Source organism: Dromaius novaehollandiae, chromosome 2, assembly GCF_036370855.1.
Source record: "Dromaius novaehollandiae isolate bDroNov1 chromosome 2, bDroNov1.hap1, whole genome shotgun sequence".
Taxonomy (NCBI): domain Eukaryota; kingdom Metazoa; phylum Chordata; class Aves; order Casuariiformes; family Dromaiidae; genus Dromaius; species Dromaius novaehollandiae.
Window position 1 is genome coordinate 104,355,937 of NC_088099.1, and position 15,488 is coordinate 104,371,424.

The following is a 15,488-nucleotide window of genomic DNA, read 5'->3' on the forward strand; positions in this document are numbered from 1 at the left end:
TGGTGTCCTCTGCCTTATTTCTCTCTAGATTAAGGTGATTAACATGATCAACTCTTGTAGTTTTCTGTAACTTCATTTCTCACTCAATCTAAATCTTGTTTAAATCTTGATTTCAGTAAAAGGTTAAACTTAATAAAACAAGATTTCTCAGGCTATTAATTTTGCTGTGTATGAGTACACTGCAGTTGCGAGGGTAGCTAATTTCTGGTAATCAGGGGTTCAGTATTAAGGCACTCTTATGTATAACAGCTAATCTATTGTTGGAGAGAAAGCTGCCTTAACTAATAGAAACAAGACACTGCACTGGAGGAACTTCTATTTATGGACATACATGGTAGTGAGTTCAGCTAGAAGGTATTAAATTCCACATTACAAACTGTCAAAACTGATTTGACAGGATAGCTGCAGACTTCCCCACTGCCATTCAGCAGCTAGTCTTTCTTTACTTGTTGCAGGGACTATAGTACACTGACCATGGATGGATGCCTGTGATTTGACTTGATCCTGAGCAATCCTAGCTCCCCTTGCCCCTTCTCACTAAATAGGAAAAGCTCAGAGAAGCATGGGTCTAGAAATGCTCTAGCAGCGTTCAGTCATGGTCAAGAAGTTACTTGAGAACCTGAACATCAGGCGTAACAATCTTCAGTCTCACAAGGTGAGTGTTTCCCAAAAATAGCTACCAAGTTGTCCTTAACTGTAAAAGGGGTTGTCCATCAAGTCTCCTTAGAAGACAAGGGATGGTGGACAGACTTCTAGGTAACACTGCTTAAAAGGCTGCCCAGAGAACAAATACAATCTTAGAATAGTTGTATAGATATGGACAAGCCCTGACAATCACTGTGTCCCACATCCACATTATGCATTTACACTACTACTATTCAATGCTTTTAAATTGCAGCAGCAAATGGAGCTCTACCTGGGCAGAAGAGCAGTGCAGCAGGACTCCCTGTTGTTAAGGTAAGTGTGGTTGCTTATGGTGAGGGAGGAGGGATTTGCGTTGCATTATGGTCTGAAAGTTGCAAAGAACCGGAGTGAATTTCTTCTGGAGGGAGAAGTAAGCCTACAATGCAGTCTGCAGTAGGTACAAGGTCTAAGATCTTTTTTCCTACTTCTACAAAGCTAGAGTAAAATCGCCTCCAGGAAGAATAGCAGCTACCCAATCTGAGCTTATAGGCCTTAGTTTATGCAAACACCAGTTCAGGGAGTGCTCACATACTAAAATGCATTGTTTTGAGAACCATTGCTAATGCTACAAGTAGAGATAAGCATCAAAAGTGCTTAGGATTTAATATCCTAGCTCCTTGCAACTTTGCTTTAATGAGATCTAGTATCAATTTACAATAGCTAATGACTCCTGTCCTTATTACTCTGAAAGAGGGTTAGTATCTGCATGTATGCAACCTGTTTTGTGACCCCTTAATGAAATGCTTGCAAAGCATTACTGAAATAAAGACTTAAAAGGGGACTACTGTGCCTAACCTTGCCCATTTTAGCCCTAATAACTTCCTCTGCCTGCAGACACTGCTCTGTGTGTACCCTGTTCCCTTGCTGATGGTCTTGTTATCCAACATTGAGGTTTAAGATGGTGTGTAGGACAACAGGCATTTGATACACTTTGCTCTCATCTCTAGCCTTCAACTTTTGATGTACCCTCTGAAAAGTGGGGTGAGAAGCCCTTTAGAAATGCCTCAACTGTCTATAGACAAATAGTTATATCCTCCCACAACATCACTTGTATTTCTTAGCACTTGAGCAGCTCTGTGATTAAGTGTTAAGTAAAAGGAGATTGTTGTAGTAACTGAGTTACCACATGCTGCCCCCAGGCCCCTTAGAAACTAACAGCATATATGGTTGTCAGAGTAACCCTCACTTGAAATTACCAAACTGGACTACACTTGAAATTGCCTGCTATATATAGCTTTGTTTCTAAAGCTGAGAAGGGGACCCAGCAAGCAATTCTCTCTCCAGGTATTTCTGCCTTTTGGAAAATAATTGTGAGGGGAGGAAACTGAACAAACAGTAAAGGTAAGGGTTCCTGGTAAAGGTTCTCCTTTCTGTAGTAGGACTGGCAAGTTTCACCAGTGTTCAGCATGTTTAGCTTCCAATTCTTAGTGTAATTGCAATGCCTTTAGATAATCTGTAAATAGAGTTCCCCAAGAGAGGCTCTCAAAACAGCTCACTCTACTAGAAAGTAGGACACCTTCCTACATTGCTTACTGTTGTGTTTGTATCAGCTCTTCCTAAAGGAAGAGAAAGAATAAATAGAGATACTCCATGTGGAAACATGTCACTTTATAAATCCTACACAGCTTATTTGCCAGCCATAATCATATAAACATACTCACATCTTAGTAAGGAGTTGAGGGAAATATAGGAAGAAAAGGGAATACTGGAAAACTTAAAGGAGAAATTCAATACTCCTAGGTAGGAATATGATGTCAATTATAATGGAAGAGGAGCCTCATACTGGGAATGGAGGCTGCAGCACCTATTTGTAGCTAAAGCTCAAAGATCCAGCTGAATCTCCATCACCCAGGAGACCATTACACAAATTGGACTTGACTGTTCTGTGGTAAACAACAAACATGTTTTCCAGTGTTTATGGTCATACTAGTTCTCTTTCACAAAAAGAAGAACCACTGCAAGTATTTATGATTAGGATAAAGTAACTTCTAACTGCCTCAAACCTGTGTCAGCATTGATTTGTAATTGTCCATGGTGAACAATTCCTTTATGGCTTAAGGTACCACATTAAGGCATCCTTCTTAGAAGAAGGATGATAGGTAGTGCAGGTTTAGTGGGATACAACTTACGCCACTTGTAATGATTTAATGTATCTATGTTGAGAGGAAAAATTAATAGCAGCAATAAAATATCAATCTGTCAAAATATCAGACATGATGGCCTGTAGGGAAGCATCCCTCTGCTGACAATTAGAACCAGTGGTGTGGAAGGGAGCCATCTCTTTTCATCCTCTTTGCCGAGTAATGTGGCACTCTTTAGAAGCACATGCAGAGTATGTCTTGATCAGGGCAACTCAAGAAATGTCTTCTGGTAGATGTACAGATATTAAGCTATGATAAGGTTGTAAAAGCAGTTGGGTGACTATGTAGGTTTAATTAAAATAGAAATGGAAAGAGGTCTGGTACTACTGAGAAGCCAGCTCTTTTAATTTCCCTTCCCTATTTCGATCTAGGACATCAGTCTAGAGCCACTGTATCAACAGCATTGTGGAAGGATAGCCCAGTCCATGGGCTGGTTCCTGGGAGAAATCTGTCACAAGCTTTGCATGGGCTAGTTTCCAAAGACTTCTCAAAATGTTTAAGTATCCCTTGAGATTATAGGCCTACATCTGTTCCAACAGATGTTTTTCAATCTGTCAAATGGCAGTCTTAGCAATTCTCCTCCCCCTAATGTATCCATGAGATGTCCTTATGTCAGGAATGGGGATGCATTAAATAGGCAACAGTACTGGTCAAGTGAGAATCTGACTGAAATCCCTGAGGCCTATCCTGCTGAGAGAGATCTTTCAAGAAGGTATGAGGTGAAGAAAGCAGCATACAAGTAGCAGAATGATTTGTAACCTGAAAAAAGAAGGGAAACCAAATCTTTGTTCTGTAGAAATGGGGAAAAGCCCTAATCCTGCTCAAAATAATTTTCTGCTTATGGATGTCAATCTTGTGCACTGTCTACTTCAACACTGTATAGAGCTGATAGGACCTTCTGGGTATCCATGCAATTGTCATGTGTTTAAAAAAAAAAACACAATGAACTGACACTGTCCTTTACTGACCAATGCTGCAATATACTACTGCAAAGCACACTGCACTGATGCCTAGAGGGGACTGTGGCTGTTATGTTGAGAGGGGCAAGTTTTCTTCACTTGCAAGAAAGAGTTGGGAACATCTAGTAATATTCTACGCACAGTGGAGTTCTCTCCTTGTTTCCTTCAGCTTTTGCCTCTTTTGCCTGTTAAACTATACTAAATTTTACTTTATGGTGGATGGTGTTTTAATTACTGGATTATTCTTTTTAATGAGGCCTAATATTTTTTGTTTGCTAAAGCTACCAGGAGGTAGAACACTCCCTAGAGGAATCATGTGACAATCCTTTCTATTTGGCACACACCCTTTTGCCCAAGGGATCTTGTTTTACTTTTCCATTCCACATTAAAGTGTAGCTCAAGTATGCTTTTAGGGACTGTTCAGATGTGGTAGCCTGCATAGGAGCTATCAGTAATGCTGTTCCCCTGAACACCCTTGGTGTGTGGGAGATGCTGTTTTCTCATTTATAAGTAATCCCCTTCTCAGTATTTCCAAACACTTTTCAACTTTTTTAAGGTCCTACAAAACAAAACTCATGACTATTGTAACATGTGCTATATGCATAAGGCAATTCAAGTTACGTTATTTCTTCCCCTTTCTTCAACTCTGCAACAAATCTTTAAAAGTAGGTATTAGGAATTATTCTTGTACATTACTGAATCAAAGGTATTTGTCTGTCCATCCCCATTTAAAACTCAGTTATGCTAAGTGCATGTCTTTTGGTATTCTGCGAATCACCTATGCTGATCTTTTATCTGTTAAGAAGGGAAAGAGCAGACTACTTTGGATCTCAGACACTTCCATTTTAGATGGTTGTAATCTCTGGCTTGCTTACTGGAAAATTCAAAATGGAAGCATCTGGACTGCAACATGTGCATAGGAAAGTGCCATAGGAAATGGTACATTTTAGAAAAAGGAAGAAATTTTGTAGACCTGACCCTCCTGGACACTTCTCCAGCTGGAATTCTTTGAATATTAATTTGAATATTAGGGAGGAGTTGTGAAAGGGATTCAGCCAGCAAGGGAAACAGTGCAGGTGATGACTCTCTCTGAGCAGTTTAACAGAGGTGGCTGTTTTTTTACTTGTTAGTTTTAATGTGATTTCAAGTATTTTACTTTCAAATCTGCCAGAAAGAAAAATGTCTTTTAAAAATGCATATATAAAAAGGTGATCTGTTTACCATATCTAAGCAAACAAGAAGTAATTTAACGGTAGGCTATTCCATCAGCCCTGCTGAACGGCATTTTTCCCCCTACAGGCAGAATTTCACCCTTTAGAGAGGAAATCAAATTAGCTTTGCTAAATTCTTGTTTATTAATGTTTGATTCTTGTACAATAGAGATTCTTTCTGGTCTCCATTTATCTGTATGTCATCTTTTATGATGAGATTATTTTTCTCACTTGGCTTCCTTAGTAATTTTAGGGCATATTTTCCTTTCATTTTGATAAGAATGCATCTATCATTGCAGTGATAGAAGTGTTAATAGTAGTCCAACTTAAGCAGGATGTGAAAGCACTTGTTCCAAAAAATGAAATGGCTACCCTATCAGATTGTAGAGCTTGTTCAGTAAACAGTTCTGGGTGGTTTTGCATTGAAAAATGGTTGTGTTTTGCATGAATGCAATAGAAAGATACTGCCTGTCTTCAGAGTGAATAATTAAACATGATTTTCAAGGAGAATTCAAATGGCCTCACAAAAAAACTTTACAAACATCAAATGAAATTCAAACATTGACTTTGCTTCTGCACACCCAGCATAATGCTGGTTTTATAATTAATAAATGAATTGTATAATTAGTATTTAGGTGTTCCAGCCATGATTCCAACTCTACACTAGCAGGCAGGGAGTAAACTGATACAGCAGGCTGGGATTAGAGATCTCCAGGGCTTTCAGAAAATGGATATTCACAGAAAGGGGCAGCTCCATGAGATGGGCTGCACTGATTTAATGTCTTTCAGCTGCTAAAAAGGATGGTCCTATTCCTGTTGCTGTGCTTCAGGTGATGTTCATGTTGTTTCCTTTATGTCAGCTCTAGGGCTTCTCTGACTTCATGAGTCAATTCAGCTCCCTAAACTAATGGGACAGTAAACTGGGGGCAGGGAAGAAGCTTCTTTTTTGGTTAAGGAGTGTGCCAGAGTGAGAGCTGGTGCAAAGGAAAGGGAGAAAAGCACACAGCTGAAAATGGGAGGGAGCAGAGCAAGCTGTTAGGTCAATTCAGCCATCTAATGGAACAGCACCCTGAAGTCTCCTGCAGAGAACCTCCAGTGATTTTAAACAACATATATTTAATCCCACCATAAACTACTGCATCTCTCAACAGACTTCCCTAGTCATAAGATAAAGTTTAGAGTTTGCCTGATGTCAATTTAAATTACAAGTAACTATTGGATTGCAAGATAAAGCAAAGAGACTAAGGAACAAAAGAAGCTGTGACTAGCAGATCAAAGTCACTGACTATGCCTTGTTCTCAATGACATGCAGGAAATAAGCTACTCTGGAAAACACTATTCTCAGCATTTCATCTGTATTGATGCTGGAATCTTAGTCATGCCTTGACTGAAGGAGCTAGTTCCTAGAGATAGCAAAGGCGTTTCATCTAGTGAGTGATCTCAGGCAATAGATGCAACCTGGATGGGGACAGGAGCCATCTGGCTGCTACCCCATCACATCTGGTATGCCAAGCAGAAATAATGAGAGGCTGCATTGTTTTGCACTCTGCATTGTTTCTTCTCAGTAAATCTGATGATGATCGACATATTTTTCCCTTTCCGGAGCCATTTTGTGATACAATACACTAGCGATCATGCTTACTGTGGTGACTCTAGGAAGCCAGATGAGTGGGTTTCTCTTTGCTATGTCCTGTAGACATAGAGAAATTCCTGACCTTCAGAGTTTACAGTATAAGATCACATGAGAAACAAAGGCTAAAGGAGAAGTACTAGTTTCATGAGGAAACAGTTCTTCCCTCAAAAGGAATGTGGGTCACTTTACAACTGACCGTGCCCCATGCTCCCAACTTGTTCTGTGATGTGGTGCTCTCACGCAGTCATCCCCTCCCCTGTCCTCTTTTGTTCTTGGCCAAACACACAAGACTCAAGGTACAATAAACACAAGTACAAAAGACTACAATGGAACTGCTTTTGCTCGTTCATAAAAGCATGTTCATCGCTGCAGTATCTAATTGCCTCTGGTGCCTGCAGCAGGTTGTAATTTTGAAATAGAAATAGATTCTTTTTTGTGGTTTCTATTAGTAGAAGTAAAAATATCTTCACAATTATTCCATCTTCCAGTTGGCAGAAATGTTTTTCTATCTTAATGCATATTTCAGCTGATTAAGCATCACATTCAGAAGGTGACCTCAGACAGTCATCTTCAGGTGGAAATATTGTAGTTGTCAGGTAAAAGGCAAACAACAAGCTAATGAAAAGACCGTGATCATTAAAGACTCTCACGTAAGCTATGTAGTCTCTGATATGCACACCCAAGTAATACATGATATCATCCATGGTAAATACATGAGAATAAAGCCATGGGAAGACATTTGGTCTATTGTGTATGCTGCAGCATTTTTCATGTTTGTATATTTGCAATTCTTTTTCAAACAATAGGAAAATATAGACAGGCATTAAAATGTTCCAGGATTTCTGTTGCTTCCCTTGTGCAGCTCATTTCCACGGCTCTGCTGTTGCCTTGGAAACTGCAAAGGGTACGATTTGATTCAGTGTGTGACCAGGCTGCAGAGCTACAGGCAGAGTTTCAGCTGCAAAGGAGCACATGGGTGTTCCCATGCACTGCAAATGTAGAAATGGGAAATTTTGACTTTTATTTGTAATACTAAGGACTTTTAGAATTTACGAGGCTGTGTTGGAAAATATAACAGGGAAATGCCGTATGTATTTAAATACTGTTGATGGTTATGATTTCTAAAGTGTTTGTTTGCCTAACTGTAAAATTCTGAAGCGACATTTAGGTAATTGATATTTAATTTGTTTCATGATGTGTGCTGTTGGATGCTCAATGCTACCATGGAGGAGGGAATTTTTCAGACATTTAAATATGTACCTCACTTTAGGCACTCACTTTTAAAAACTGAAGCTACACTCACCCAAAATGGTGAGGATTTCCAAAGGGATCCAAAGGATTTGCAGTGTTATAGCTTCTAAGAATTTGATGGATTTGTGATAGCCACTCAAAATGCTTAACAGAATGACTGTGAAGCTCTAGGAAACCAATGTGTGCATGAAGAAGGCATGTCAGCTAGTGTATGGGGACCTTCAGGTGGGGAATTAGAATGTTTAAAGCTGTTCCTTTGTAGATTGCCAAGAATAATTTGGTACCCAAAAAGCTCTTAAATGCTTTTGTGGATCCCACGCAGATGCCTGGAGGGACAGCTGTGTTGCAGTTTCACCAGTGGTGAGGAGATGTGACAGCCTACTGCTGCCAAAATGGAGGGTGGCATGCCTATAGCATATAGGAATGTATATGCGTGTTGTATGAGCAATGACAAAGACTGTGCGTGATTAAGCACTGCAGAAATGTGTTAAAAGAAAATATTGACAACAATCTGGATATAAAGGACATGACACTCAAGAAAAGTTGGTGTGTGCTAGCACAATTCTGGATATTTTTCTGGTTGCAAAAGCAATGGCATAATAATATCATGTATTGCAAAGATTGCACTAGTTCACATTCATTACATTTCACCACAGCTTAAGTTTCTGTGCTGTGAGAGAAAGACAGCCACAGTTCACACCCAAGTCACTTCACTGGAGCAAACTGAGGGCCACTTCTGAAAATGTCTAAAACAATATTCCCAAGGTCACAGCAATGAAATGCAAGGCAAAGACATGATGGCTGCTCTCTAACCACTAATATTCCCTGCCTTAGATGGGGATGAAAGATCTGAATAAAACCAGTGACTGTATGCGTCAATTTATCACAACTAACCTGAGTAATATGTAACCAACTCTGTTCATCCTGGCTGAATTACTTTTGTTCTTGAAAATGGTAATGATTTACCACATTAATTATTAGCTCACCCTTGCAAAAATCTGCTGTTTTTGTAGCTGCTACAATTGTAATGTAATGTTATAGTGTATTGTGACACTGAGACCAATAAGCCATTAGCCTCCTGTTACAAATCGCACACAAAGTTGGAAGGGCCCTCTGGGATTGTCTAGTCCAGCCCGCCACTCAAAGCAGGGGCACCTAGAGCATGTTGCTTAGGACTGTGTCCAGCTGGGTTTTGAATATCTCCAAGGATGGAGACTCTACAATCTCTCAGGGCAACTTGCTCCTGTGTGCAACTGCCCTCACAGTAACAAAGTGTTTTCTTATGTTTAAACTGAATTTGCTGTATTTCAGTTTGTAGCAGTTGCCTCTTGTCCTTTCACTGGGCACCACTGAAAACAGTCTGTCTCTGTCTTCTTTTCTGCCCCCCATCAGATACTTATACACACAGGTAAGATCCTTCTTGAGCCTTCTCTTCCTAAGGCTAAACACTCCCAGCTTTCAGCTTGCCCTCTCCAGCAGGTCCATGTCTGTCTTGTACTAGGGGGCCCAGCACTGGACACAGCACTTCAGATGTGGTCTCACCAGGGCTGAGCAGAGGGGAAGGATCACCTCCCTCCACCTGCTGGCAACAGTTTTCCTAATGGAGTCCAGGATGCTGTTGGCCTTCTTTGCCACAAGGGCAGTTTGCTGGCTTATGGTCAACTTGTCCATCAGGACCTTCTTTCCAAATCTGCTTTCCAACTGCTCTGCCCCCAGCCTGTGCAGCCTGGTGCAGGGGCTTATTCCTCCCTAGGTGCAGGCCTCGGCACTTGCCTTTATTGAACTTCATGAGGTTCCTCTCTGCCCATCTCTCCAGCCTGTCGAGGTCCCTCTGAAAGGCAGCACAATCGTGTGGTGTATCAACCACTCCTCCCAGTTTTGTATCATCTGCAAATTTGCTGAGGGTGCACTCTGCCCCATCATCCAGGCCATTAATGAGGATGTTAAACAGCACTGGCCTCAGTATTGACCCCTGGGATACTCCACTACTGGCTGGCCTCCAGACAGACTTTGTGCTATTGATTACAACCCTTCAAGCCCAGCAGTTTGTCCAGTTTTCACTTTATCTCACTGTCCATTTATTTGGTGTGTGCTTCCTCAGTTTGCCAATGAGGATGTTACAGGAGACAGTTCAAAAGCCTTGCTAAAGTCAAAATGAACTACAACCAGTGCTCTCCCCTTGTCCACTGAGCTAGTCACTTTGTCATAGAAGGCTACCAGGTTGGTCAGGCATGATTTCCCCTTTGTAAATCCATGCCGACTACTCCAAATCACCTTCTTGTCTTTAATAGGTTTGGAAATGGCTTTCAGGATTATTCGCTCCATCACCTGCCCAGGGATTCTGAGTCTGATCAGCCTGTAGTTCCCCAGATTCTTCTTCTTGCCCTTCTCGAAGAAGGAGTGACATTTGCTTTCTTCCAGTCATCAGGATCTTCTCCTGATCACCACAACTTTTTGAAGATAATCAAGAGTGGCCTTGCACTGACATCAGCCTTGCTCAGCACTCATGGGGGACATCCCACCTACCAGGGCCTATGGACTTGTGTATGTCCCGTTTGTTTAAATGTTCCCTAGCCTGATTATCCTCTACCAAGGGTAAGTCTTCATTGATCCAGATTTTTGCACTGGTCTCAGATGCCTGGGATTCCTGAGGGAATCCTAGTAGTAAAAACTAAGGCAAAGAAAGCACTGAGTACCTCAGCCTTTTCCATGTCCTTTGTCACCAGGTCCCTGCCCCATTCAGCAGTGGGCCCACATTTTTCCTGCTGATAGACCTATAGAAGCCCTTCTTGCTGCCCTCCACATCCCCTGCCAGATTCAACTCCAGGTAGATTTTGGCATTCCTAACCCTGTCTCTGCATGCTCAGACAGTGTCTCTATATTTCTCCTGGGTCACCTGTCCCTGCTTCCACTTCTTGTACAGTTTCTTTTCATCTCTGAGTTCAGTCAGGAGCTCATTATTCATCCCTGCAGGCCTCCTGCCATGTTTGCTTGAATTCCGTCATGTTGGGACAGACCATTCTTGAGCTTGGAGGAGGTGATCCTTGAAAATCAACCAGATCACCTGACCCCTCTTCTCACCAAGTCCATCTCCCATGGGATTCTCCCAAGCAGGTCACTGAATAGGCCTAAGTCTGCTCTCCTTAAGTCCAGGGTGCAATCCTGCTATTTGCCTGGTGCCTTTCTCTCAGGATCTTGAACTCCACCATCTCTTGGTCACTGCAGCCAAAGCTGTCCCCAGCTGTTACAGCCCCAACTAGTTCTTCCTTGTTTATAAGTTTGTATCAGGTCCAGCAGAGCACCTCTCCTTGTGGGCTCATCAATCACCTGTGTCAGAAAGTTATCATCAGTGCACTCCAAAAACTCCTGGATTGCTTGTGCCCTGCTGTGTTGTCTCTCCAGCAGATACTGGGGTAGTTAAAGGCCCCCGTAAGGACCAGGGCCTTCTGTGAGGCTTCTTCCAGTTGTCTGAAGCAGGCTTCATGTACTTTTTCCTGATCAGACAGTATATAGCAGACACCCACCACAATGTTGCCCATGTAGGGCTGCCCGTTAATCCTGACCCGTAAACTCTCAGCTGTCCCCTCACCCAGGCAGAGCTCCCTGCATTCCAGCTGCTCTCTCACATAAAGGGCAACTACTCCTCCTTGCCGTCCTGGCCTGTCCTTCCTAAAGAGCCTGTAGCCATCCATGGCAGCACTCCAGTCGTGCGAGCCGTACCACCACGTCTCTGTGACATGTTAGGAGCAGGATCCAAAATCTTCCAAAATGAGGTGCATGGCAGATTTGTGGTAAGGCAGAGGAGGTCAGCTCCGTTGTAGAAAAAACCAGATATCCCATTCCCATGGATGTTCAAAATACTCTCACTGCCAGGCCACTCCTGGTAAGAGCCATTCGTTAATGCTAGTGTAAAATGTCACGTTAGCCCTTCTGCATTCCTGAAATTACAGCCTCACATATACAGGTTTGACAGCACTATCTAAAATAGTGTTAAAGTGCTTGAAAGTTGGTATCGGCTCTATCATTACAAACACCACCCCCAATTTCTGCTCGTTTTGTCTGGCTGAACTATGGCAAGATGATTCTTGTGCTTAGAAAGTATCAAAACATAATTCAGCAGGTTGAAACTAGAAATACTTGAAGGGCTTGAAGGTGCTAAGAAAACACAGCAGTACATGTTTTATTGCTATGGTGCAGCAGAGGTGGAGAAAGTACACGGCTCCAAAGGGGGCTGTATTTCCAACAGGTGTTTCCAAAACAAAGAAGTGTTAATAACCTTTTTTCTTTTTTTAACATTCCCACCCCAAGACATCCTGCATTTTGTCCTATTTTAGAGTTGTTCTTGCTCAGTAAAAAAAGACTAGGTGGCTGCAAATGAGAGCTATCCGACACCAGTGCCTCAAAGCCCCTGCCCCTGCCCCTGCCCCTGCCCCTGCCCCTGCCTGCCTGCCTGCCTGCCCGCCCGCCCGCCCGCCGCAGGGGGGCCGCCCGTCGGCGGGGTGTCGGGGCGGCCCCGCTGCCCCCGGCGCGGCCCCCCGCTGCGGGAGACAATGCCGCAGCCCCGCCCCCGCCCCCGCCCGCCCATTGGCTCGGCGCGGGCGCCGAGGCCCCGCCCCCGCCGGCTCCCGCATTACGTCACCGGTGGGGGCGGGGCGGCGGCGCCCCATTTAAGGCGCGGCGCGGGGCGCGGCCGCTGCAGCGGCGAGTGCGGGAGCGCGGCGGGAGCGCGTGGAGGCGGCAGCGGGGTTCGTGGCACCGTGAGACACCGGCACCATGCGTGAGATCGTGCATATCCAGGCCGGCCAGTGCGGCAACCAGATCGGCGCCAAGGTAAAGGGCGCGGCGCCCCCGGTGCGGCGGCGGCCCCCGATGTCCGCCGGTGCGCGGGCAGCGGCTGCACCTGCACGGGCTGCCGCCGCCCTCAGTGAAATCCCGGCGGCTGGGGCAGCCTCCGCTCCAGAGGCGGTACCGCGGCTCCTGCTCCAGTGCCCCCTTCCTCTGGGAGCCACCGCGGCGGAAAGGAGGCCAGTTCGTGCTCTCCTGGGGGGCAGTGTCACGGTGAGGCTGTGTGTCCGTGCGTGCCTGTCCGTCCCGCCCTGCAGCCGCCTTTGCTTCCTTCAGGAGATCGTGACAAATCGAACAGCTGCCGACGCCCTGCAGCCCGGAGCTGCCTTGCCCCTCCGCAGCCCTGTAACGGGCTCTGGAGACAGCAAGGGAGAGCATGGAAAACATCTGCCCAGTGCTCAGAGGTGCTGCTGGCTGCTTCCTTGTAATGATGCTGTTTTGCTGGTGAAACAGCACGCCTTGTTTGGGGGTCTTCAGTCACTGCTAGACAATGAAAGGCTGTCAGTTTGACAGATACATGAGAATTGTCATTCTCTTGTACTTACGTGCTCAGGCTACCTTCCTGCCCTTCTTTATTTAACAGCACTCTTGCTAATTCAGCTGCTACTGCTAGGCAAATTCCTCTTCTGTACTGACTCACTGTGGTGCAGCTTTCCCCAGGCAGCTGCCCTTCCATGCTAGGGAGTGGTCAGGGCTGCTGCACAGATAGACTGCACTAGCAGGCATGAGTGGTGCTGGCCAACTGTAGCTAATAATGGCCCTTTTCCAAAAATTTCTTTCAGTTCTGGGAGGTCATCAGTGATGAGCATGGTATCGACCCCACAGGCAGCTACCATGGAGACAGTGACCTGCAGCTGGAAAGGATCAATGTGTACTACAATGAAGCTGCTGGTAAGTGTGTCTGCTTCCTCTGACTTCCTTAAATATATCTGGCAAAAGTGCCAGTTCACTGTAGCTGGAATAATTCCTGAACAAGAGCTGGTCATCTACCAGTGACTCCTCTAAAAGGGCTTTGTTTTCAGAATGGCTCTGATAACACTAATTGTCTGATCTAGACAGTGTGTCTCCGCACTGAATTATGACAAGCCTGCCAGAAGTGCACTAGCTCTCATGACACTGGCTGCCAACTGCAGGGCTGTAATGCTGGTGCTGGTTCCTCCCACAGGTAACAAGTATGTCCCCCGTGCCATCCTGGTCGACCTGGAACCCGGCACTATGGACTCTGTCCGCTCTGGGCCCTTTGGACAGATCTTTCGACCTGACAACTTTGTCTTTGGTAGGTATTGGTCCCCGAGGGGTCCCCAGCTGTGTGCTCTGTGCACGGGAAAGGCTCACAGTCCGCACGCAAGCAGTGCGGGAGCAGTGGGCGTATGCCGTGGGGTAGGGAGAAGTTGAACTGTCCCTGCTGCTGGGGGCACCAACGTGGCATCTGCTTTGTGCTCTGCCTTCCAGGTCAGAGTGGGGCTGGCAACAACTGGGCAAAGGGCCACTACACAGAAGGAGCTGAGCTAGTGGACTCTGTCCTGGATGTGGTGAGGAAGGAATCGGAAAGCTGCGACTGCCTCCAGGGCTTCCAGTTGACCCACTCCTTGGGTGGTGGCACGGGCTCTGGGATGGGCACCCTGCTCATCAGCAAGATCAGGGAGGAGTACCCCGACCGCATCATGAACACCTTCAGCGTCATGCCCTCTCCCAAGGTGTCGGACACGGTGGTGGAGCCCTACAATGCCACCCTTTCTGTGCACCAGCTGGTGGAGAACACGGACGAGACCTACTGCATTGACAATGAGGCCTTGTATGACATTTGCTTCCGCACCCTGAAGCTCACCACTCCCACGTACGGGGACCTCAACCACCTGGTCTCTGCCACCATGAGCGGTGTGACGACCTGCCTTCGCTTCCCCGGCCAGCTGAACGCCGATCTCCGCAAGCTGGCCGTCAACATGGTGCCTTTCCCCCGGCTGCACTTCTTCATGCCGGGCTTCGCCCCTCTCACGAGCCGCGGCAGCCAGCAGTACCGAGCCCTGACGGTGCCCGAGCTCACGCAGCAGATGTTTGATTCTAAGAACATGATGGCAGCCTGCGACCCCCGCCATGGTCGCTACCTGACGGTGGCTGCCATTTTCCGGGGCCGGATGTCCATGAAGGAGGTGGACGAGCAAATGCTCAATGTGCAGAACAAGAACAGCAGCTACTTTGTGGAGTGGATCCCCAACAACGTGAAGACGGCCGTCTGCGACATCCCCCCGCGTGGGCTCAAGATGTCTGCCACCTTCATTGGGAACAGCACGGCTATTCAGGAGCTGTTCAAGAGGATCTCAGAGCAGTTCACGGCCATGTTCCGGCGCAAGGCTTTCTTGCACTGGTACACCGGCGAGGGCATGGATGAAATGGAGTTCACGGAGGCTGAGAGCAACATGAATGACCTGGTCTCAGAATACCAGCAATACCAGGATGCCACTGCTGATGAGCAGGGTGAATTTGAAGAGGAAGGAGAGGAGGATGAGGCTTAAATACCTTGTTAGCAGATGAACTTTTTAAAGCACGCATGTGTACTGAATGACTTCTGATAGTGGTGGTGATGAAGCATGTTCTTTAGTTGCCATGTACCCAGTTGTCCTCTCAGCACTTGTAACTTTGAAAGATTTCTCAATGTAACAGTTCTGAATACAAGTTATTACAATGTCTTTTTGTCCTTTAATGTTAAGATCACATAAAGGCATGTATTCTAGACAGTGTTTGTCTCTCTCTCTCTCTCTCTCTC

The 15,488-nt window shown here is 45.4% G+C and overlaps 1 protein-coding gene across 1 annotated transcript; it reads left to right on the plus strand.

The window, feature by feature from the left end:
* Window positions 1-12,537: 12,537 nt before the first annotated feature.
* LOC112992032 (tubulin beta-1 chain) lies at window positions 12,538-15,455 on the plus strand. The gene is made up of 4 exons (XM_064507096.1): window positions 12,538-12,709; window positions 13,507-13,615; window positions 13,890-14,000; window positions 14,177-15,455. The coding sequence occupies exons 1-4, from the start codon at window positions 12,653-12,655 to the stop codon at window positions 15,235-15,237; spliced, it is 1,338 nt and encodes a 445-aa protein (XP_064363166.1). The 5' UTR covers window positions 12,538-12,652; the 3' UTR covers window positions 15,238-15,455.
* The last annotated feature ends 33 nt before the right edge of the window (window positions 15,456-15,488 follow it).

Coding starts and splice junctions, on each gene's coding strand:
- LOC112992032 (XM_064507096.1), top strand. CDS start 12,653: ATGCGTGAGATCGTGCATATCCAGGCCGGCCAGTGCGGCAACCAGATC. Junction 12,710..13,506: donor GCAACCAGATCGGCGCCAAG/GTAAAGGGCGCG, acceptor AATTTCTTTCAG/TTCTGGGAGGTCATCAGTGA. Junction 14,001..14,176: donor ACCTGACAACTTTGTCTTTG/GTAGGTATTGGT, acceptor TCTGCCTTCCAG/GTCAGAGTGGGGCTGGCAAC.